Below are 25690 nucleotides of genomic sequence, written 5' to 3' on the forward strand. Positions count from 1 at the left end.
GATAAATCTCTAGGTCACCACACTGTCAGTAGACAGTAGTTAGTATTTCTTAATATCATTAAATTTAAAAATAGACTGTTTAGAGGCATAATTTATGAAGCAAGCTAATTAAATGGACTTTAACAAATCCTGGCTTTTGGAATTTCTTGGAGAACTTCCAGAAGCATCACCCAGCTCCTGGAGAACAACGAACGATGTATCTTTTTCACTCAGGCCTTTACTTCACTGCCAAAGCCCTTGCACTCCTTGTACGCTTCAAGGTGAGGGTAGACCAGTTGCCCTGGTGCTCTATCTATGTGGAGACTAGATCATATTCCCAAAGCTCCACAGGTGAGCCTACGTTGGAGAGAATCTTATTTATTCATTTGCATCATCTCCTCCTGAAGAATCCGAGGACTTAGGACATCATTCTATAGACTAATTGGATGACTGTACAGATATAAAACCAACTGCCAAAGAAACCACTTGGGTATTCCCAGGTCTCCGGCCCCGTATGTTAGATTATGAAAAGGTAGTTGAGGAGATACAGAAGGTGGGGAGAAAGACAGGTATGGTCTGACCTAAGGCCTGACAGTGTTTATTCACATTGAGGGGCCGATTTTGTCATCCAAGTGTGAGGATGGTCAAAATGCCTACAGAAGATGGCATGTGACCTCTCATAGGAGTGGGAATGACATCCACAGTCCACAAGGGAAGCTAGGAAGTGTAGTTTTTCTTTTTAAAGATTTATTTATTATGTATACAGTGTTCCTCCTGAATTTATATCTCCATGCCAGAAGAAGGCACCAGATGGTTGTGAGCCACCGTGTGGTTGCTAGGAATTGAACTCATGACCTCTGGGAGGGCAGCCAGTGCTCTTAACCTCTGAGTCATCTCTCCAGCTCCCAGAAGTGTAGTATTTTAGCAGAAAACTATCAGGCTATTAGAATTCCCCTCTCTAACCCACACTTAATGACTACAATGTTTTGTTCTTTATTCTGGTAAAATATTCCTATGGAGCTGTCTAAAGAACACATGTTATAAGGGCCGGAGAGATGGCTCACTGGTTAAAAATATCCCCGCTTTTCCAGAAGATGCAGGTTTGATTCCCAACACCCGAACTGCAGGTCACAACTGTCACTCCAGCTCCAGGGGATCCCATGCCCTCTTCTGACTTCCTCAGTCACCAGGCATGCAGGTAGTGCACAGACATACATGCATGCAAAGTGCCCATACACATAAAAATAAATTTCAAAAAAGAATACATGATATATACGTAAGTATTCTTATATATACATTAAATTATGGTTTAAAAACCCTCCAAATTGTGTGATTGCCACTGTGTGAAGGTCACACTACATGAAAGCCACAGTGTGACGTCTGTGTAATGGACAGCGTGTAATGGCCACTATTTGGTGGTGGTCACTCTGAGATATTCATTCTGTGATTGCCACGGGGTGATGGTCGCCCTATGCTAGTACTGTGTGATGGCCATCATATGGTTACGACAGAATGAGGCCATTGTCTGATGTCACTGAGTGATGGCCACTATATGATGGTTATAGTGAGATGGTAGCTGTTTGATGGCCAACGCATGATGGCCACAGTGAGATGGCCACTGTGTGATGGCTTCTATGTGATGACAAGAGTGATGGCCTCCAAGTGATAACAGCAACTGAGTGATGTCTACTGTATATGGTCACAGTGAGGGAGAGCACCAGCTGAGGACCTGCATCCCTGCTTTCTGCTCTGTCCAGATGTGAGTAGCAGCTGCAATCTGCTTGCCCCGATGGACTGTATCCTCGAACCATGAGCCAAAGAAAACCCTGACTCTTCTGGTTCATTTTTGTTGGGGATTTGATCACAGCATTGAGATGAGTAACAACCATAGCATCCTGTAAATATATGATGTATTTTATACCTGAAGACAAGCGGCAAACATAAATGCTTTAGAAGGACGGTTGCAGAGCCTGGGTGTTTCTGAGTGTCAGAGACTGTATCGACTGTTAACTCAAGACTCAAGAGCCTGGAAGCACGTCGGGCTGGCCAAGCAGAGATATTTTGACCAAAGAGAGAAGGTGGTTGGTGTCAGAAGGCTGCATCTGTCCATGTCTGTGGACTCTGGGAAAGACGTTTCCTGCTACAGCAAGATGGCCCAACCTTAGCTGTTTGGAGGCCCCTTGAGGAACTCTGAGGCCACCATACTGTTTCCCATATAATTGACGGTGACACAAGAGGTCCCAGGCCATGTCCTTTAGCAAAGAGGGGCATTTGGATGGGTAGAAACAAGTCTCTGGGCTTCTAGAAGCATTTGGGCTTCATTTGGGTTAGATTTTTCTAAGCTTCCTGATGAGGGTCAGGAGGCACTGGATTAGTGATTATCTCATTGCAATAACAAAACACCTGACCAGAGCAACTTAAAGGAAGAAAGTTTGTTTTTGGCTTACAGTTTGAGGTATAGGCACCAGAGCAGGGACGTGGGTGGTGAGAGGACAGTGAGCCATCCAGTCACACTCTGTTCACAGTCAGGGAGTAGAGAGATGGATGTTGGTGCTCAGTTCATGTTCTTTAAAAAAAACGACTTATTTTTATTATTTTTATGTGTATCAGTGTTTTTTTTTTCATGATGTATGTGCATGCCTGGTGCCCAGGGAGGTCAGAAAAGAGTATCATATTTTCTGAAAAGGAAGTTACAGATGGTTATGAATTGCCCTGTGGGTACAGGGAACTAAACTTCGGTCCTCTGTAAGAGCAACACCTGCCCTTAACTGCTGAGCCATCTCTCCAGCCCTTTCTTTTTTTATTAAGCTCTTGAGACTAAGCCACCCACATTCTGGGTGAATTTCCCCTCCTTACTTAAATCCTTCTGGACACACCCAGAGGCCTCCTTGGTGACTCTAAGTCTGGTTAAGTTGAGGGTGAAGATTAACTACCATAGGCACTTGGCGACCTTCTCCCTTGAATATTTTAGGTGTGTTGGTTTAAGAGCTGGGAACACAGCTCAGCAGTAAAGCCCTTACCTGGCCTCCTGAGGCAGCCTGGCCTCCACCCCCAGTACCTGTTGAAAACAGTGGCCTGCGTGACTCTTATCATCAGAGGAAGTTTAGGAAGGCGGCCTCGGACAAAAGGGCAGTCTCTCGCTTCTACAAAAGGAAGCTGATGTAATATTTAACCATTGAAGAGAGGCAGCTGCTTGGACAAAGTCTGTCCAGGAATAAAAAAAAAAGAACAAAACCTAAGTTACCATTGAGTGGAGGAAGAAGTTCACGGGTCTCTTTGGAAATTCTGTCGTCTGTCATAAAAGACAGATAATGTCATTGAAGACCAGGCGGTCTTCTTTACATCGGCTTGGATTTGGATACAAAACAGGGCAGGTTCAAAAAGCCAGCAGTTAGCCTCACCTTTGTTGACCCGGCACTGTGCAGCTCCCAGAACACAAGGCCCGAAGTCGGTGTCCAGGCAGCATCTCACTACATCTGATGCTCACGCAGAACCTCTGCCAGTGATGCCACACACACAAAGGGCTCCTGCGCTGTCTTTCCTCTCCCACCACTACAGTGCTGCCCAGATGCAGAGAGCTAGAGAACCATGAACGGGGGCCAGGACTTAGGCTCTCAGGGGCTCAGCCTTGCTGAGAGCTGACACGAAGGACAAAGAATCGCTGTGGCTTGTGTGTGACCCCGAGGCTTGTACGTAACTCACCTCTTGGATTCATGTATTGATGGCGTTTGGAGGTCAAGCCGTAGGGACATAACCAGGGAGAGGTGAGGAAGCCAGGGTGGCTTTCTGAGAGGAAGAGAGACGTGGGCTGACGTACTGCAGTGTTCTCATCAGATGGGGAGAGGCGACAGAAAGATCTTCCGTAGATGCCTGCATGCTGATATTGGCCCCAGAAATATGGAACTGTGAAAAATAGCTTTTTTTTTTTTTTCTGTATAAATGACTCAGCTTGTGGTTTCCTGTTATAAACGGCGTAGGAGATTGCTTCTGTGGCTCAGACAGGGAATACTATGTATGGACCTATTTCTGCTGAGCTGACCCAGCCAAAAACCAGGCAGTGGTGGCACACCACTTTAAGGCCAGCACTCAGGAGGCAGAGGCAGGCAGAACTCTTCGGGTTAAGGCCAGCCTGATCTACAGAGCTAGTTCTAGGATAGCCAAGGCTACACAGAGAAACTCTGTCTTGAAAAAAAAAACCAAACAAACAAACAGTCCAGCTAGGCTTCAAGCAGGTGGCAGATACACTGAGGACTCCCTCCTCCTCTGGGGCAGCGCTGTCTTTTGCACAACCTGGCTCTGGTAGGACAGAAACAGAACCACATGCAATGCCATGTGTGACTATAGAAAAGCAGCCCCCGACGCAACAATGGCTTGAGAAGTTATTATTATTAATTATTATTATTAATGCATAGGTGTCTGGATGAATGAATATAAAGTAGAAAGACAGCTTGCCAATTTTTCATAAAACAGAAGCCTCCACTTTCTGAAAACCCACAACAATGTTTCAGGCTTGACTTCTTGGACCTTATTCTCCTAAACAAAGTTCAGCGTTTGTTATACTCTGTTAACCACGGAAACCCAAAGGTCCTTCTCTAACTAACCCGCTGCGCTCCCCTGCTCTGCCAGTCTCTGTGTCCTCTCATGTCGGGAGAGTCGCGTGTGGAGTCATGGAGCACCGCAGCAATCGCCCAGAGGACTTCCCGCTTAATGTGTTCTCTGTCACGCCTTACACGCCCAGCACCGCCGACATCCAGGTGTCCGACGACGACAAGGCAGGGGCCACGCTGCTCTTCTCGGGCATCTTTCTAGGACTGGTGGGGATCACGTTCACTGTCATGGGCTGGATCAAGTACCAGGGTGTCTCCCATTTTGAATGGACCCAGCTCCTCGGGCCCATCCTCCTGTCAGTCGGCGTGACGTTCATCCTGATCGCTGTGTGCAAGTTCAAAATGCTATCCTGCCAGCTGTGCACGGAGAGCGAGGAAAGGGTCCTGGACTCGGACCCGACTTCCGGCGGACAGTCGTTCGTTTTCACGGGCATCAATCAGCCCATCACCTTCCACGGGGCCACCGTGGTGCAGTACATCCCTCCTCCCTACGGCTCTCAGGAGCCTCTGGGGATGAACGCAGCCGCCTACCTGCAGCCTATGATCAACCCTTGCGGCCTTGCACCTTCTAGCGGAGCGCCGGCCACCACCCCAAGTCCACCTCAGTACTATACCATCTACCCTCAAGACAATGCTGCATTTGTGGAGAACGAGGGCTACCCTCCTTTCGTGGGTGTTGGAAATGACAGGTATGCGGGGTCCTGGGATCTCTGCCCTCCCGTTCAGCGTCACAGTATCGATGGCTAGGTTTGGATCTCCAGGCAGGAGATGGGGACCGTAGATGTCGGTGTAGCCTGCCGCCCAGAGCGGTGGCCACGGATCTCTGCAAGTGCCACTGTGTTTTGTGCTGTTTCAGGCCCAGCTCTGATCCTGACCGGATGGAAGAAGAGGACTGTGTACGTTTCTCTCCTCCCCCCTATGAGGAGATATACGCCCTCCCTCGCTAGAGACTCTAAAATTAGGGAATGGACATTTAGGTCGTTGTGTTGTGAGATTTGGAGATTGTGTCGTGATCTTCAGACGTTAGATGCCAAAGCAGCTCAGGCAACCTTACAGCTGCCATTTAAGGTAGGAAAGCAGTGGGGGTGGGGATGCCAACTGTTTCAAGGCTGTTAAATGAGGCTGCCCTGGGTAAGTTCACAAGTGCTACCGGTTTGAATTCTCTCAGCCGAGAAAGTCTCCGCTTTTGGAGGCGCCACTTAGTGCTAGAATGATATGTAGCATGTTCTGTGCCTCGGGCTTGATCTTCAGTGCCAGAAAATGAAACCCAAACACAAACCCAGCACGATCCCTCTACACAAGGTTCAGGAGGAAAATGTCACCTCTCTCCCCATCCCTCACTCTGTCCATTTCCAGGCAGTAGTGCCTGAGGAGTTTTAACTCCAGTGGCCAGGGCATCTTTCAGAGAGATGAAAGCAGGGTGGGAAGGAAGCAGGATGAGAAAATCGGCCCAGTAGAGATTTCCCTGCTCCCTGGCCTCCCGAAGTGGACTTCCTTACCCCAAACAACCTGGTTGCTGTCTGGTCTCCCTTGAAGCCTTTGGATTTGGAAAAGTCTGTAAAAGAAGTAAAGAGGGAAACCCATTAACAAATAAATGAATAAAAAGAGTGGGATAAAATAATGCCTGGTGTTAGAATGGTATAGGGTGGCTGATGAGACCGTTTGGAAGAGAGTGGCCGGAAGATGAATAAATCCAGAAGCTGTCACCAAGTCACAGCGACTCTCGCTGCTATTGTTGTCTTCTGCAAGGTTGAAGTTCAAGGTGTCACAGCCAGGAGTGAGCTCCTGGACCCCCCAGGCTAGGATCTGCTGACTTGACTAGCTCAGCCTGAACTCCACAGGTGAGAAGCCTTCACACATTCCTCAGAACAAAGAAAGCAGATCTCCTTTATCTTTTGAAATCCCAATAGAGTCACCAGCAATCAGGACAAAGCTGCAACTTTAGGAGGTTTCTCAAGGTTTACAAAGAGAAAGGGCTATTCAGGGTAAAGATTGTTTTCCTCAGAAAAGATGCAAGGATTATCAGGTTTTGGTACTGTGCTTTTTTGTCAAGTGATTTTTACTTTCTATGAGAAATATCTAGATTTTTCAATGATAGTAAAATAATCTTGGTTTATTATTGTGATTCATATCATACCTTAGGGATAATTTTTTTTTTTTTTTTTGCGGGGAGGGGGCGGCTTGAGACAGGGTTTCTCTGTTGCTTTGGAACCTGTCCTGGAACTAGCTCTTGTAGACCAGGCTAGCCTCAAACTCACAGAAGTCCGACTGCCTCTGCTTCCTGAATGCTGGGATTAAAGGTGTGCGCCACCACCCCCCAGGTGGGATAAAAGCTTTTACAGTTATTTTCCACATTGGTGTTAGCAAGTAATAGAAAACTAGAAGTCTCTGTACTCAGCGTGCTGACTGACTCTCCATCCAACTTGTTCATGAAATCCAGGACACTCACTATTTAGACTGTCTTAGAATTCTCTATATAACTAACTATGTAGATCAGGCTGGCCTCAGTCTCGTAGAGATCCGCATGCCTCTGCCTCAACAAGTGCGGAGACTACAGGCATACAACAACATGACCAGCAAAATTCCCAATTTTTAGCTAAGGGTCTCTTAGCTAAGGGCCACGGACTTGAGGAAGGAAATTAGGAGACAAAGACATAATAGAGCATCATTAGTGGCATGCTGACTGACAAACGACACAGCCCTGCCTCCCTCATCCCCCTTCTTCCCAGCCTCGCCTCCTTTTAGAATCATGAGTTGAGTCATAATGAGCCTCAGAAAGGAAATGTCTGGAAAGAGCATTTGTATGGAGCCGGCTTGGACAAGACAGACAGTCGTCTTGGCATTTCTGGGAGGGTCCGCTACTCAGGAATGGGACTGCTGGGTATTTTAACTCCAGGCAGCATAATCATTCAGCATCACTGTTCCAGTCCCTATGCCAACAAAGGCGTCATTTATGTCCCCAATGATGCTACGGCAGAACTGATATCCTCAGAGTTCAAGGTGCATGTGAGATTTGCAATAATTGGGGGACCAGAAAATTAGAATTTGGGAGCTAGGAATGTAGTTCCGTTGATATAACACTTATGGAACAAGCACAAAAATCTGGTTTGGTCCTCATTGCTACATATACTGGGCGTGGTGGTCCATGCTTGTGATCCAAGCACTCTTGGGCAGAAGCAGAGGGTAAACCATTCAAGATTGTTACCTGCTACAGCTCACGTCGAAGGCCAGCCTGACGTACACACGACTCTATTGCAGAAGAAAGATAAGGTGGGAATTTGTTTTTATTTTTTTCAAGCCACGCTTATTTGTTGACATCTACTTTTTTGTGGGAACAGCGGCCACAAAGCCAGAAGATATTTGTGAGAAACCAAACCGAGAAGGAACAGACACAGCTTGGCCCACAGAGCACTTCCAGTCTAGTGGGGGAATAAGCAGTGGTTCCTTTTCTCTGTTATCTATTGTTGACTCTCAGATTTCCAGGAGGGATCCTGGGGAAGTCAAGTCAGAGCCGTGGACTTGTGTGCCCCCAGGGAGTGCTGTTCCCAGGGTCAGCCCAGCTACCGGTGTAGGTCAGGGAGAGAGGACTAAGCGGGAACTTAAAGAAACATTTATTTTTATTGGAAAGAGAAGGGGGGGGGGCACAGCACACAGAGGGAGGAGCCTGCAAATCGCTGTGGGAGGCAGAAGAGGCAGCAGGTGGGCTGTCTTACCAGCTACAGCTGCCCCGAAAGGGAGGGAGCGTCGGTATTCAGTTTTTCGTCTGCACGGGAGTGAACTCGCTCATTTTCCTGCTGTGAGACAGCCCCACCACACTCCGTTTTTGTATTTGGGAGTGAATAAGGCTGAAACCCACTGAGGGACACCTGGCCTGTGACCACCAGGTCCTTGCTCGGACTCCTGGTCAGCCAGTATGTGTTCTCAACCGATTTAGGTTGCTGCTGAAATGGCTGCCTTTGAACTTTCTCTCCACATCTTATCAAGGGTGTGTGTGAGACTGATCTGGGGACAGGGGACTGGAGCCAGACCTCTGGTTTTCTGTCCCCTCCTTAGATGATTTGTGGGGGAGGCAACATGGCTCCGGGCAGACACTGAAGGAGTCTAATGTTCAGCTTTCCAAGCGTGTAGGCTTTGTGCGAGGGCTATTTCATTTTTATCTCCCTGGAAGAAAGCCAGTCCATTCTAATCAAGTCACCAATAGTACCTTTATGTGGCCAAAGGAGACACACCAGTGTGTGCCCAGCCCCCAGTTCTGCACTGTCTAAGGGAAGGCCGATGCAGTGAGAACAGCCCAGGGAGTGGGAGACCTCTGAATAAGAGAGGGTTAACGTATAGCCTTGCGCCCTATACTTTTATCACCGTACATTTTTTTGAGGTGAAAAGACTTGGTGATCAGAGCCAATTTTCCATTTCTTCCAATTTGACTAAAAAAAAAACTAACCTCTCTTATTGCCTTCCTTCTGTCCCATTGAAACCTTCCTTCTCAACAAGTGCCTCTCCTTTGTATGAGTGCGTGTGAGAGTGAGTGTGAGTATGTGTGTGTGAGAGAGAGTGTTTGACTGTATGAGTGTATACGTGAGTGTGTATGTGTGTGTTGTGTGAGTGTCTGTGTGTGACTGTGTGAGAGAGTATGTATGAGTTTGTATATATGTGTGTGTGTGTGTGTAAATGAGTGTGTGTGAGTATATATATGTGAGTGTGTGACTGTGTATAAGTGTGTGAGTGTATATGTGAATGAGTGTGCATGTATGTGTGTGTTTTATGTTTGGTCCATTGAGTTTCACGAGGGTCATTTGCATGAGCATGGGGTGAACTCATTTGCAGCCTGACGCGCTCTTTGTGTTTCAGCACTTCGCTGAAACCCTCATCGAACAGCGTTCAAAAATCATCTTAGCTCATGAAAAAGAGGACCACCATGCAGCTGTTGCTGCTTCCCGGGGCTCCTGTGAAGCGAATCAGCCGTTGAGGTCTCAGCATTTCTCTCTCCACCTCAGTGGATTCACCAGCCAGCGAGTTGCCGGCTAGCCACAGGAACTGTAATGCCTGTGAAATGGGACCAGCTGCTGGGGGCAGCATTAGGGAGCCGACCCGAGATGGGGGCTACCGTGTGAGGCAGAGTAGTAGGGGTTGGCCTGAGGACGGCTCTCACCCAAGGGACTCTGATGGCGTTGGGGCCATGGAGGAAGTCTTTGCTCCCACGGGCGTCCCAAGTGCATGGTGACTCAGTAGCTAGAACTGCAGGACTCTGTGGGAGTGTTCTAAGGAGGGAACTGTGACCTCTTAGGCCACAGCCCAGAAGACTTATTGGGGTGTAATGCCTTTGCCTCCTCCCTTCACACTCAGCCTCCAGTGGGGTCATGTAGTAGACCACCTACAGAGAACTCAAAATGTTGCTGAGAAAAGTTTCAATTACAGGAAATAAATGAGCTTTAAAAATACTTTATTAGTTGTGGTAATTAAACCCACACAGATAAGACTTTTCAACATAATACTGTGTGTTACCTCTGTACAAATAAAACAAGTGAACACAACATTTTAAATAAAACGATTAATTCCTGTACAATGTGACTCGACATGGTAAACTTGTTTTCCAAAGTTGACAACATAGTTTCCAAAAATCAAATATATGTGCATATATTTCATTTTATGTTTGTATTAAAAGCCCAATAACATGTATAAAAACATCTAGAACACTTCATTGAAACAATGTAAAAAACAAAACCCTAGAAGAGAACACAGTTGAGGCTGTGGGACCCACACCACTTCTTCTTTATTAGCTTTTCAATCGTCATCTGGACAAAGAACATTCTGTTAGCACCACTGAGAACAGCTCTGATAAGGCAGGGTCACTATTGAGCATTGTGGAGCAGGTGCAAGCTGTTCTACAACCATGGAGGTTGGGCACTGGCCTATAATGGCAGCACCAGGAGATACACTCAACAGGGACTGTTTAAGACTTGGGCCGATGGCATGGAGAAAGGCTTGTGAATGAAAGAAACAAGTTCCTTAAGAACCCCCTAGTTGGGCATGCTGGTTCTCTCTTGTAACCTCAGCACTCAGAGATAATGGTGAGGGGCTGAGGCAGGAAGATCCTCACAAGTTCAAAACTAACCTGGGATACACAGGGAGTTTTAGCCCAGCCTAGGCTAAGTCTCAAAACAAAGACAACAAAAGGACAACAAAGAGGTTAACATCAGCTGGGGACATGAGGGAGCAGACATGAGCTGGTCTCCTGGTTGCAGAGCTGACAGCGTTGACACCTTTGGTTGGGCAGGCATGAGCTCACGCAGGCTTGAGAAGCAAGACCAGAACTCCCAGGGCAAGATGCTTCCCCAGAGCCCTTGAGACACACCCTTTCTCTCCTGAGCCTGGGAGGGGCAGATACCTCTTGCAACACCAACACCGGGTCAGCACAGGTGTAGGCTCCCCAGGGACTCCCCTCCCTTCCCCTTTGCTCCACTAAGCCCATATGAGGCAACTTTCCAAACTCACCCTGTGGCTTTTGGCTACACAAACAGCCCTTTCAGCTCTCCCCTTGCTTTTCTTCTTCTTGATGCAGTAGAGAAATAAAGCCTCTTGTTTGTGGAGCGCTGACCTTGGGTGTCTGTTTTCAGCTTCAGTCCTGTGGGACTCCCTTTGGCCTTCTTTGCTTTGAGATCAGGGGAGTAAGATTTCACTGTACCTCAATACTATGGGGGTGGCTATATCCCAGACAGACGCCCCTCTCCAGAGCCATGACATGGAAACCTGTCAACCGTGAGTTGAGAGCTTTCAGCATTCATCAGATATGATATGGTCTAGATCCCAGCATTGTCCCCAGCTGTCACACACAACCTGCATGCTATATTAATGCCTATGACACCACCAGCATCCACAGGGGCCTCACTGGTCCTGCACATGGACAATACTCTGTTCCTAATGAGTAGCAAATTGGAGGTGGAAATAAAAGGACTTTCCAAAAGATGGCAAATAACTTAGTCTGTTAGCTGTTTGCAGGGTTCTATTTGTTTGTGTTGAGATGGAGTCTTGCTAGGTTGCCCCAACTGGTCTTGAACTTGTGGACTCAAGTGACCCCTTCACTCAGCATTGTATTAGATGTGATTATGGGCATACGCCTTCATATCTGACTTTTGGATTTCCACCTTGTGTGTACGTGCACATGTGTGTATATACATATAGAAGTCAGAGGCCGGTCTCTGATATTGTTCCTCAGTTGACATCCACTATTTTTTTTTAAGAAGAGTCTCTCCCTGGCCTGGAACTCACTAAGTCAGCTAGGCTGGCTGGCCAGTGAAGCCCAGGTATGCACCTGTCTTTCCCTTTCTGGGATTTTAAACACATATATAGCCAAGGCAACTTTTAAAAATTGGTTCTGGGGCTCGAGGCTTAAACCTAGGTAGTTCTTCATGGTTGCACATAAGCACTGTCTAAACTGAGCTGTCTCCCCTCCCCTTTCCTGTTATTGGAGGCTGCTTGTTTGTTCATTCCCGGCTGCCCAGACTTCTAAAATAATCACACAGAAATTTGTATTAATTAAATCACTGCTTGGCCTATTAGCTCTAGCTTCTTTCTAGTTCTTGCGTCTTTCTCCTCTGACTACTACATGACTTCTCCTCTGGCTCTGCCTGCTCTATCTCTGTTTGGATTTCCCGCCTCCTTTACTCTGTTAAGCCATTGGCCAAAAGCAGCTTTATTCATTAACCAATAAAAGCAACACATAGAGAGAAGGACTTCCCACACCATTTCCCCTTTTCTGTTTAAATAAAAAGAAAGATTTTTACTTTAACAAAGTAAAATTACATATAACAAAACAGGTATCAAGCATGAATTACAGTTACAATATTTATATCTACTTTATCTTTTATCATAACCAAAGAAAACTATCATTATAACTATCTATTCTTCAGCTCTGTCAAAGACTCCAGAAGGATATAATATTACCTAAGTAAACAGGAAGTGCATTGTAAGCAACTTCTAAAACTCTAGAAATGACAAAGACATCTCACTGCCTGGACAGTCACACCCTAACCTTAATCCTAATCCTAATGCCTCTTCGATGTCAATCATCTTCTTGAAGTAGATTGGTGCTGCCAGGAGCAGATGTCATGAAAATTCCTAAGTTTTAAAAACAGTTTAAATGTCATATTCTTAAGGTCTCTGAAATATTTGCAAAATACTTATCTAACTGAAAAATATCTCTATATATGTAGAAAACCGAACTAACATGACTTCAAACTTGACTATTATAGATATTGTCCATTAACCTGTATTTCTTAATTATACATTACATTTTTAAATGAGCTATGGAAACACAATACCTTAATCAAGAGCAGAAATATACATATAACAAAATTGACCTTAAGTTTTTATCCATAAACCAAGATCCATACTAATGCAAAAAGTATCCATCTCTATATCATATCTCCCTTTAAATGTAAACAATCATTTATAAACAGTATTTAGGAATTTGGGCATAGTTCTCTTCAAATCGCTTTCAACTTTTTGTTGGGCAAAGTAATTTTAGGGGGTGTTCATGGCGACCTTTCAGTGGGTCTTGGTCCATCAAACCACTTTAGTCTGGAAGGAATCCACATGTCCTCATCCTCTGTGGAAGCAAAAGATGACCCTCTTTTCCAAAGCAACAAATCTTTAGACCCAAATTTTGAAGTCAAGATACCTTTATACATATATGTTGGTTTAGTTTGGCAACGTGTACAATAAAATGTCTTTCTGTATTTAGCTCATTCACAGTCAAAAAATTCAAAGCAAATACAATAATATACATAATCCAGACTCTCTGTGTATATTACATCTTTATGTTGCTTATTTTTCTTTACTCCTTTTATCTATGACTGTCTGTGCTCTGTCTCTTTACAGACTTTGTTTTATTTTTTATAATCATTTACTTTCTTTTATAACTGTCTATATTCTTTATCTTCTCTCTCACAAGCCTACATACGTTTATCCAATACTGTGACCCATTTAGAGGTATTTTCCATCTGGATTTGTTTTTAGTGCATGTGTATCTGTAATTATTTTTTGATCAGGAGTGCTTTTTTTTTTTAATGCTAAGCAAGTATGGACCAACTCCATGGACCTGCATACTTGCTCTTTCCAGTCCAACATGGCAGAGGCATGTTCATTGCCTCTGAAAGCCACTTTTTCAGCTCCAGAGATAGGAAGAACAGTCAGTGCTTTTAACCTCTGAGCCATCTCTCAGTGCCCTTAATTCGGTTCTTTTGTGTCTAGAATTCCTTTCCAAACTTTCTCAGGTTTAAATGGATGTAGTCAGCCCATATTGGCATGCCAGTTTGTTGTTGGAGTCCCAAAATAACCACACAGAAACTGTACTATTTACAATCCTGTTTGGCCAATATCTTAAGCATCTTTCTAGCTAGCTCTTACTTTCCTTTCTTTTCTTTTCCTTCCCTTCCCTCTTCCCCTCCCTGTCTCCCTCTCCTCCTCCTCCTCCTCCTCCTCCTCTTCCTCCTCCTCTTCTTTTTTTCTGGGACAAGATTTCTCTGTGCAGCCCAGGCTGTTCTGGAACTTACTCTGTAGATCAGGCTGACCTCGAACTCAGAAGTTTAACTGCTTCTGTCTCCTGAATTCTTTTTCTTTTCTTTCTTTCCTTTTTTTTTTTTTGAGAAAGGTTTTCATTACATAACCATGCTGGCCTCAAATTTATGATCCTTCTGTCTTAACCTACAGCATGCTAGGATTATAGGTAAGTACTACCTGGTCTGGTCTATTTGTTTTTTACAGGATTAATATTTTTGAGCAAACAGAAGAGTGATGATAACAGTTTAGGAGATCTGTGTAGCCATCACCCTACTTCAGTGATGGTCAACTTAGAGCACCATGCACAGTCACCTGGACACTTAAAAAAATCTATCAAATTATTTATTCTGAAATATTTTATTAAGCCAGGCAGTGCTGGTACAAACTTTTAATCCCAGCACTCGGGAGGCAGAGGCAGGCAGATCTCTAAGTCTGAGGCCAGCCTGGTCTACAGAGTGAGTTCCAGAACAGCCAAAAATACAAAGAGAAATCCTGTCTTGAAAAAAGCCATAAAAATAATTTTTATTGTGTATCTTAAAAAAACCAAAGCTCATAAACAAGTACAACACCTATCATCACACTTAAAAATGTAAAATTGCCTCATGTCATCAAATACCTAGTCATTTCACAATTGCCCCTCTTCTTTCTAATTCTCATACTTTCCTTGATTTGCATCAAGATCCCAACAAAATGAGATGCTTTTACTAGATGCCTAAATACCCAAATCTCTAGCTGTTTTGGGTGGCAGAGAGTTTGTGGATGATTCATAGTGGTCAAAAATGCTTTTTGACGATTTCACGTCTCTTCGTCAGCAGCCCCAAACTGTAGGATTCCTATAGAATTTGTAGATTTGACCCCTACTTTAAGCATATTATTGGACAACCCCCCCCCAACGGAGGCCTAGAAAAGGAAAAAAAATGACAAGAGAAGAAATTTGGGTGCTTGAGAATTATCTTCCACAGAATAGTTTTGGGAGCATGGAGAATCTTGAAAAACTTCAACACTTTGACCTGGTCAATACGTTTTTTTTTTTTTCTCTCTAAAAATCTCTGCCTAGGAACCATAAAAACTCCTTTGAACATCCCCAAACCAAGAGTGAAACCTCTCACTTGGTCTTTATTAATATATTGCCCTGTACAATTTTGCTCTCAGAGGTGTGCGCACACTCATTCACCTGTACACTCTTATTATGTAGTCTGATTTATGGATTTCTTCCCCACTTACTACCTGTAAATCATCAAGGTTTTTATGTCCCAAGGAGTCAGCAGTTGGCTATAAAATCAACAGAAAGCTGCAGTAAATAAAGCTTCGTGGGGTCGCTGTGGAAGAATCGATGACAAACCAGAAAGCAGAGACGACGCCTGGGGAACCGTTCTCACTTGCCTTAGGAAGCCACAGAGGTCTCAGACAGGGGATTTTGTTTGTCTTGAGCTTTTAAGAAGATAAATGACCAGACGAACGGGTAAGGAAATCCGTTCCCTGGGTTTCAGACGTTTTCCTCTAACAAGGATTCCTCTTTGTGTTTCAGAACCTACAGGGGTGTAAATCATAGACTCAAACAAGAATGCGCGCCCCAGCCCGTGTTCATAGGCGAGGCAGGAGAGGAGAGGTTTTCCAGGCCAGCCCTCTCAGACCTTCGTTCAAAAGAATAGCATTTCCAACGTGGACCGAGAGCGGTGCATGCTGGGCATCCCGGCGCTAAAGAGGCAGAGGCAAGGCCTAGGCCAGGCAAGCCAGGGCTATACAGAGACACCCTGCCTCAAAGGTAGAGAAATTACTGGTTGTAGCGGCATACCCCGGCAGACGCTGAAGAGGCAGAGGCGCGGGATTATGGGTTCGTGGCCAGCCTGGTCTACACATTTTCTCATCCACTCTTGTGAGTAAAAAACCAGTACCTAAGTAAATAAATGAACGTATAAATAAGTGTGAAAATATTCTTGCATATGCTTAATATTGTTACATATGGAAAATCCCTTAAACTGTACGCAAGAACTGGTAATGATTATTCCTGGGATAGAAAAATGGAAGACTCTTTTTCCACTTCAGTGGAACTAATGACTTTTTAAAGTCACATTCATATATTTCCTGTTTGCAGTTATTCACATGAATTCACATGTATTTTCGTCCAGTTTGGTTTCCATTGCTATGATAAACATGACAACCAAAAGCCACTTGGGGAGGAAAGGGTTTATTAGGCTTCCATGTCCCGTCACTGCGGGAAGTCGGGCAGGAACTCAAGCAGAGCAGAGGCAGGAGCATTGGAGAAAAGCTGCTTAGGGGCTTGTTCTCATGGCTTGCTCAGTTTACGTTCCTTCTTATTTTATATCTAGTAGTATTATTAATTATGTGTAAGTGTGTGTGTGTAAATGAACGTGGGTGTGTCAGATCCCTCTGGAACTGGAGTTACAAGAGGTTGTAAGCCTCCATGTGGGTACTGGGAATTGAACTCAGGTCTTCTGCGAGAACAAGACACGCAGCCATCCATTTCTCCAGTTGTTAGTTTTATTATGCAACCCAAGTCCCACCCACTCAGGGGTGACACCACCCGCAGTGAACTGGGCCTTCCCACATCAATCATCAACCAAGAAAGTGCTTCTCCAGACCTGCTCACAGGCCAACCTGAGGGAGGCGCTTTTCTCAGAGGAGCTGCTGGGATAATTAACTCCATCCCTGGGAGAAGAGGTGTGGGTAGAGGGAACCCGGGAGGCAACCTGGCTCTTTGAACTGACTGGGACACTTCCCAGAGGCTTGGTGTGACCCTGGGTTCTCTGTAAGGACACCCTGATCCCAACACTCTGGGCCGGATGTACAGAAACATGACCACTGTGACTTTGGTGAAACCCTGCCCTGGGCCATGCATCAGGGCTCTGGGGAGCTTAGGCACACCAGCTGTTCACACCCCTCAGGGCTCTGTGGAGCTCAGGAACACCAGCTGTTCACACCCCTCAGGGCTCTGTGGAGCTCAGGAACACCAGCTGTTCACACCCCTTAAGGGCTCTGTGGGACTCAGGAACACCAGTTGTTCACACCCATCAGGGCTCTGTGGAGCTCAGGCACACCTACTGTTCACACCCCTCAGGGCTCTGCAGAGCTCAGCTCAGGCACACAATTCTCAAGGAAACCTTGAACTTGTTTGGAAAGAAGAGTTTCACAGTTCATGATGGCTCTAAGGCCCTCAGGCTGGCGATATTATTATCTTGGGTCGTCTAAGTGGGTCCTACCTCTAACTACTGGTACCCTTAAACAAACGAGACAGAGGAAGATCTTACAGACTAGAGAAAAGGCCGACTCCTAACGTTGGCAGAGGCTGGAAAGAGGTGGCCACCAGCCAAGGAATGCCAGCAGCCACCAGGAGTTGAAAGAGGAAAGGAACAGACTGTCCCCTGGAGTTTCCAGATGGAGTTCAGTCCTGGCACCATCTTGATTCCAGACTGTGAGAGAGTAAATTTCTGTTGTTTTCAGTCACCCCATTTGTGGCAGTTTGTCATAGTCGGCACGGGAAACCAATGAGAGCAGCGTATTGGCCAACAGCAGTTACATCCTTAGCCAAGCGTGGAGGCGCACATCTGTAGCTCCAGCTCTTCAGAGGCAAAGGCAGGACTGCTAAGTTTAAGGCTAGACTGGCCTACACAGTAAGACCGTGTCTCAAAAACCAAATAAATGAATTAACTAAATTACAATTTAAAAATATTCTTCTCTAGTATTTATAGTAAAAATGAAACCTGGCCTGTACTCAGGAAGCGGAGGCAGAAGGGCTCAAAGTTGAAGGCCTGCCTGAGCAACCTCTTTCACAATAGAAGGTTTAAGAAAAGTGTTTGGGAGGGCAATTGTGTAGCATATGGCTTAGGTTCAGTCCTCAGTGTAGAGGGATACAAATGGCAGCTTCATTGCCAAATGCCTTACAGAAAGGGCTAAACATCAAGCCTTGAGACCGTATCTTTTCAGTAGTCTGGGAGAAGGTAAGCACACACAACACACTTTCGTTGCACTTCGCTCTGAAGCCATCACATCTGTGAGGGAGCAGCCAGGCTGAACCACCGGTCTCTCTCAAGGACCATTTGAACTTATTAACTAGGGCGTGGCGGCTCATGCTTGTCATTCCAGTACTTGGAAGGAAGAGGCGAAAGGGTCAAGGGTTCAAGTCCAGCCTGGGCTGTGTAGTACGAGCTAATTTCAAAAGTAAAAATGCAAAGGTTGATAGGCAGCTCTGAGGGATTCAGCCTCATGTGTCTGGGAGAAAGGATAAACAGTGAGTCTGTTACCTCAAGTGAAGCTCCTGAGATGCTTGATGAGCCGTAACCCTCAACCTTCCGCGTGAAAGCAAGAACTTTGGGAAGTAATGCTTGCTATTAGCTTGACAGCATCCCCAAAGTAGACCTTTGCTCTAAGACCAGTAGTGGTGTTTAAAAACGTGATTTAAGGAGTATACAATGAAATGTGTCTCCATTCAAAGGGTCTGCACAGCTCGAAGTACAAACGTTTCCATATGACTGGCAGGACGTTGTACAGTCACGTGTGTGGGAGAAGACATCCGATGTATAAACAGACCAGTCCACATGACTGTGACATGACACCATACAACAACACGTGTGGGAGAAAACCCATGCAATGCGTGTATAAACAGAGCGGTGCATTTTAACGTAAAGAGTACCAGGCATTCACGGATATGGCTTCAGATTTTATGTTGCAAGTGACCTTCTCAGATAAACTATCACATGAATTTTGATGTCAAATCAAAGAAAAATATCCACATTACCTGAAAAGCCTTTTTAAAACCACCTCCCTGCATTCCAACTACACATCTACAAAGGATCTGAGTTTATCAATATAATTTAACCGGAACAAAATCATAGCAGACTGAAGGCAGAAGTTTTGGGGACTTTTGCTTTGGAAAACACATTACTTAACATGTAAAAGGCTTGTACTTTTTATTTTAAAATAAATGAAAGTAATTATTTTCTATTTTTGGTTTTAGACTCAGTTATGGTAAATAATAAAATGTATTGCTCACATAAATAAAGCCTCTTGGCATTCCTAAATACTTCTTAAAGGTCTGAAATGTTTCTAATACCAAAAGACTATGGGAGGCACATGGTAATGTGTCCAGTTAAAAGGCTACATTTCCCAGCTACCTTTGCAGCTACACTTGGCCTTGTGATGAGTTCTGGCTATTCAGATACAAGGGGAAATTTGGGGAAAGGGATACCTGAATGCTTACCTAAAGAGCTGGGCAAATTCTGCTTTTGCAGAATAACACAGGCTTACATCTGATTATATAAGCAGCCCCAGCAGCCACCTGTAGGGAAGTGGTGACTGTGGAGGAACAAAAAGATGAAAGAAAAATAAAAGACATTAACCTCAATAACCTTGATTCTGCCTGATTTCCTGCTCTAGGGTTCTGATAAAGAAAAACAAACTTGTTTATTCAATAAGTCTTGTTTAAACTACTATCATTTTATCTGCTACACACAGTAGAACCCAACTGTACTGTTTCCCTTAAATGCAAAAATATGCTTAGACCAACCACAAAAGACTGTTTAAAACAGATTCCTCCCTTCTCCCCGTTCTCCTCCTCCTGCTCTCCCACCTGTGCGTGTTTTGCCTGCATGCATGCTTGTATATCACATGTGTAATTGGTCCTGCAGAGGTCAGAAGAAGACAACAGATCCCCTGGAACTGAAGTTGCGGAAGACTGTATGCTGGGATTTGAACCCAGGTCCTCTGCAAGAACAATAAGTGCTCTTAACCCCTGAGCCATCTCTCCAGCCCCAGGACCTAGCCTTAGAGAGGCCGTATAGCTAATTCTTATGCATGTTTAAGATTTTATTCCTATGTCAACCATTGTCTTAACATGGTGTTGAAAGAACATTCAAGATCAATAGTAGAGGGCTGGAGAGAAGGTTCAGAGGTTAAGAGCACTGGCTGTTCTTCCAGAGGTTCTGAGTTCAATTCCCGGCAACTATAGGGTGACTCACAACCACTTGTAATGAGATCTGGTGCCCTCTTCTGGCCTGCAGGCATATGTGCAGACAGAATGCTGTCTACATAATAATTTTTTTTTAAGGAAAAAAGATTAATATTAGAGAGATTCAGAAATTTGTTCCACTGTCTGAAGAACATTTAGGGAGTCTGGGTCACTTGGGCAGTTTGTGAGTCAGGCTCTGAACCATGAGCCTTAGCAACCCTGTTGTTATGGGGTTATGGGGTACTCACTGCCCTTCCAGGGCCTAGCATGGTCCAGGCCCAACAGTAGGATAGCCCACTGTTATCAGTGCCGTGCCAAGACAGACTCAGATCTCCTCCTGACTTAACTGCTGTTCTAGGGGCACGACTTAAACTTTTCTTAACTGAGGACAGAGCTCAGTGTTTGTATGCCTGCTTAGGAGTGGGGTCGGTTGCCATTTCCCACTTCCCAAAGCAAGTCTCTTGAGTAAATTCCATCCTCACTCATGATCCGGGAATGAGCAGCTCAGCCCAAATAAGCAAAGAGGCTCTCCTCTCCCGAGCGCTGGCCTCACTGATAGCCTGGTTGGTTGTCGACGGCTCTCTTGCATCTCTTAAGCCATTATCAGCACAGTAACTAACTGACTTTGAAAGTGTAGTCTTAGAAAGTCAACCTTGACCATGGAAGCACCCAGCAACACACATTCTCTAAGCAAGGGTGATCCTGTCTGGAAGCCCAGGTGGTCTTATCTCTTCTGGTTCCCAGGCGCTGTTACTGATGTCTGAGGACATCATCTTAGTTATGGTTTCTATTGCTGAAATAAAACACCACGATAAAAAGCAATTTGGGAGGAAAAGATTTATTTGTCTTACATTCCTACATCATAGTCCATTATTGAAGGAAGTTAGGACAGGAACTCACACAGGACAGGAATCTGGAGGCAGGAGCTGAGACCATGGAGGAGGCTTGCTTCTTTTGGCTTGCTTAGCCTGTTTTCTTATAGAACCCTGGACCAACAGCCAGGCTGGGCCCTCCCCTATTGCTCACTAGTTAAGAAAATACCATACAGGTTTACCTAATTCCAGAGCTTCTAGAGCAATGGTTCTCAGCCTGTGAGTCTTAACCCCTTTGCTGGTTGCCTATCAGATATTTATATCACAACTCATAACAGTAGCAAAATTACAGTTATAGAAATAGCAAGGAGATAAGTTTATGGCTGGAGTCACTACAACATGAGGAACGGTATTAAAGGGTCTCAGCATTAGGAAACACTGTTTTGGAGCCATTTTCTCAGTTAATTTTTGTCTTCTCAGATGACTCTTGTGTCAAGATGACATAAAACCCAGCCGGCACAGGCGTCATTGGTGGGGAGTGGGAAGAAAGAGAGACACCCAAGAGCCTGACAGAGGCTCAGCAGAGTCTAGAAGGGAAATCGTTGGGAAACCCAAATGTCTATCTACTAGAGGTATGGGTTGGGGCGGCTCTACCCGTTACACACAGCCTCATAAGGATTAAACATGACAGGATGTGCCCATTAAAAACTCAAACTCTATAAGGCTGTATGAATGCCAACTGCAGCTATTCACGCTTTGAAGTAGCATTCAAGCAAATGCATAGGGTTAATTAAGGTTTTAGCTCATCTACTTTTTAACTGGGTGACTTTAAGCAAGCTCCTCTTTTGTCATGCTGCTATTGCTGGACAAACCATTCACCACCTACTCACATAGAGAGTATGTCCTAGGCATTATAGGTAACACGGAGGTGACTGAGGGTATGAGGACTCTGCTACGAGTTGCAGGAAAACGCTGTTCCGAGGTAAATAGGAGACTTGAGTGTCTCAGGGCTTTGATAGCCATGTGGAGCCCTAGAACTGATGATCCCTTGTGATACTGAAGAATGATTGAATTGGGTTTGGAGAAACAGGTCAGTTCAGACTGGGGTTCGGGGCCTAGCACCCACATGGTGACTCACGAACATCTTTAACTACAGTTTCGGGGATACAGCATTTCCTCCTGGCCTCATTGGGCACAAGACAGCATGCAGTGAACATACATACCTGTAGGCAAAACACTCAAAGATACAAAATTAAAAGGAACAACTCTGCTTTCTCTCTCTCTCTAGAATTATTGTACTTTCATTTTTTCCTCTCTGATAGAATTGGCCTAGTCCAAGGTGCCAGAGAGTCTAGAAAAAAAACAGTGTTTTGTTGTTGCTGTTCTGCTACAAAGAGTCAACCGGATTGAATAGGCATCTAGTATTCTCTTCCATCTGTAACATTCTCTCCCTGCCCCCTGATTCTTGCCCTTTGTCTCTTCAACTTCAGTCTGGAATCAAATATCTGCTCCAGAATTTGGAATTTAAAAAGAAAATGTTTGTTTTTTTAATCCCATTGATGCACCACAATCAGCAGTTTTGAGACGCCAAGGATGGAAAAGCACAACAGATGCAAGGCTTTAGAATGCTCACCTTGTACTTTCTGAGTGACAGCCACACTCCCCAGCTTAAAATCATCAGCGAGTCAGAGAGATCCAAGCTGTAAAACAGGCCGGCTTTGGACTCAGCACAACAAGGAGGATTTGTTCGTGTTACGTACTTTCATTTTGCCGAATTCTTGTGGGATTTTGGCTTCGTCCATCTCCCCATTTGAAGGCCATCGGTTGTTACAAAGCCGTTGCCATTGAGTCCCTGTGGCAGGACCAGAGGACACTGATACATGCAGAATAGAGACCACTCCAAAGGTTGAGATCTAGTGGGCTCTGATTTTCTGGGGTTTAACTCACCCCTTGATGTGGGAAGGTGACAGGAGGGGATGAGCAGGAAGCCAGACATGTTGGGGAGTCACCAGACTTCACTGGGGGCCTTTAGGGTTGTGTTTGGTGTGATTAAATTGCTAATTCGGCAAAAAAAAAAAAAAAGACACAGTTCCTTTGTGGCCTGAGAGGAAAATGTAGCCTCTAAGGTGGCTGATTTACAATCGGAGAATGCCCTAGGTACCAGGGGAAATGGGCCAGATTCTTCCTAGAGCTTAAATTACACTTTCCACCAAGCAATCAAAGCAGCATGCTCACCGGGAACTGGGCAGCCTCCAAAATGGGGCTGGAAAGATTCTTGAGTTTTTAGCAGCCTCTGACCCTCAACTGCCTCTCTTTTTCTGTTGTTGTTTTGTTTTTTTGGAACAAGGGTTTCTCTATGTAACAGCTCTGGCTGTCCTGGAATTTGGTTTTAGACCAGGCTGGCCTCGATCACACAGGGATCAGCTTGCCTCTGCCTCCTGAGTGCTGGGATTAAAGGTGTGTGCACTACCACCACCACCACTGTCCAGCTGCCTGCCCCTTTGTCAGAAAGGAGCAGGAAGCAGAGGCGTTCCTTTAAGGATGAGGCTTCAGATCTATTCTATCTTCAACCCTAACTCCACCCCAAGGGAAAAAAGAACCAGGGCAGACCATGCATTTAGCCTGTGATCTCGAGTCATTGGGGATAGTACAGGGTCAAGAGGGGCGGGCAGGGACAACTTGAAGGGCTATACAGGTCACGTACCACATGTCTCAAGGGTGCATCACTCACATCGTGGATGGTTGTGTACCACGTGTCCCCTGTGAGACATTCACACAGCATTGTTTGACTCTGTGATTCTCAGCTGTGGCTGAGTGCTAGAATAATCTGGTCAGTTTTTAAAATTTCCAACCAGAGTGCAACTTAGATCTATAACACTTGACTATCTGGGGGGGATACCAAGACATCAATAACATTTTTTAAAATATTTATTTATTTATTATGTATACAATATTCTGCCTGTGTGTATGTCTGCAGGCCAGAAGAGGGCACCAGACCTCACTACAGATGGTTGTGAGCCAACATGTGGTTGCCGGGAATTGAACTCAGGACCTTTGGAAGAACAGACAATGCTCTTAACCACTGAGCCATCTTTCCAGCCTGACATCAATAACATTTAAGCACCCCTAAGTATTCCTACCCACAGCTAGAAGAGCTGACCACTGGATTCACAAGGACTTTGATGTGTGTGATCTGCTGCACAGCTGTGCAGTCCTGCTAGGGGGTGGAGAAGCAAAGAGTTGGCAGAGGATGGTAGGAGAAAGGGATGCCTTCTAGAAAGAAAATAAATTGAAAAGAAACCTAGAGGTTGGGACTCGACCAGTATCCTGTGACTAGGGCTGCTCACTGACTGCCTGGAAGATTTAAGCGCCCTGCATGTGATTTGAGTTCTGAGGTTTGTATGATTTCAAATATCCCCACTCGGAAACCTCTCCCAGTTCATCAGCTTTACTGTGTGTGTGTCTGTGTGTGTATGTATCTATCTGTCTGTGCATGTGTGTCTCTGTGTGGATGTCCATGTGTATGTGTCTGTGTATGTGTGTCTGTCTGTGTGTGTATCTATGTATCTCTGTGTCTGTGTTTGTGTGTGTTCCTGTCTGTCTGTGTTTATGTGTCTCTGTGTCTGTGTCTCTCTGTCTGTCTGCGTGTCTGTGTGTGTGTGTGTTATGTGTTTCTGTGTGTTTGTGTGTCTGTCTGTGTTTATGTGTCTCTGTGTGTGTGTCTGTGTTTATGTGTCTCTCTGTGTGTCTGTCTGTGTGTCTGTGTTTATGTGTCTCTGTGTCTGTCTGCTTGTCTGTATGTCTGTGTGTGTGTCTGTGTGTACGTGTTTAAAGATAGGTACTTTTACATAATGGATGGGGCTGGGAGAAGGCCCACTCTATAAAGAGATTGCTGCGCTAAGCACTTGGACCTGAGTCCAGATCCCTAGGAACCATATGACAAGCTGGGTGCAGAAGTACTGATCTGGAGTCCTGGCTCTAGGAAGGCAGAGATGGATGAGCTGGTAGATCTCTGGAGCACCCGTAGCCTAAATGACTGTGTGAGCTCCAGGTTCAATGGGAGACACTGTCTCAAAAACAAACAACAAAGGAACAACACAAAATATAAAAAAAAAACAAAAACAAAAACGTAAGATAAGAAGCAACCGAGGAAGACACATGACATCGAACTCTGGCCTCCACATGCACACACGCAAATACCCCCACTCCCAACAGTGCACTTTATATAACTGAAACAGCAGCCAGGGCTCAAGCCTCACTCCAGAGTCTATGAAGCACTTGTCCATGTCCATTAACTTCAGAGGCATGGCCCAAGTGGTGAGGTCCTTGTCCCCAGCTATGGCCCAGACACCATTTGAACTGAGGTTTCCCACCCATCCGATCTGATGAGATTTTTTTTTCCTTTCTGTGCTGGGGATGAAACCCAGGGGTTTGTGAACGCTGGGCAAGGATTCTGCCTCTAAGCTGTACGGCCAGCACCGTGTGTTTATATAGCTGATTTGGTAGAAGGTTCTTCTGGCCTCAGCCTGCCTTGTACAGTGTGAGTGTGGCCTCACACTCACCTGTAGTCACGTGGCCTCACACTCAGCTGTAGTCATGTGATCTCACACTCACCTGTAGTCATGTGGCCTCATGCTCACCTGCAGTCACGTGGCCTCACGCTCACCTGTAGTCACGTGACCTCACACTCACCTGTACTCACAGTGTCTCCATGGACATGAACTGTAGCCACGTAGACAAGACCTGGCTTCTAGTAGCAATCTGGTATA

General features: G+C 45.3%; 1 protein-coding gene across 1 annotated transcript; it reads left to right on the forward strand.

The window, feature by feature from the left end:
• Positions 1–4646: 4646 nt before the first annotated feature.
• Tmem174 (transmembrane protein 174) lies at positions 4647–5533 on the forward strand. The gene is made up of 2 exons (XM_050153757.1): positions 4647–5275; positions 5443–5533. Exons 1-2 carry the CDS (start codon positions 4647–4649, stop codon positions 5531–5533), a joined length of 720 nt encoding a protein of 239 aa, XP_050009714.1.
• The last annotated feature ends 20157 nt before the right edge of the window (positions 5534–25690 follow it).

This window comes from Alexandromys fortis, unplaced genomic scaffold (genome assembly GCF_014885135.2).
Source record: "Alexandromys fortis isolate MF-2015 unplaced genomic scaffold, M_Fortis_MF-2015_v1.1 scaffold_79, whole genome shotgun sequence".
In the NCBI taxonomy this organism is placed as follows: domain Eukaryota; kingdom Metazoa; phylum Chordata; class Mammalia; order Rodentia; family Cricetidae; genus Alexandromys; species Alexandromys fortis.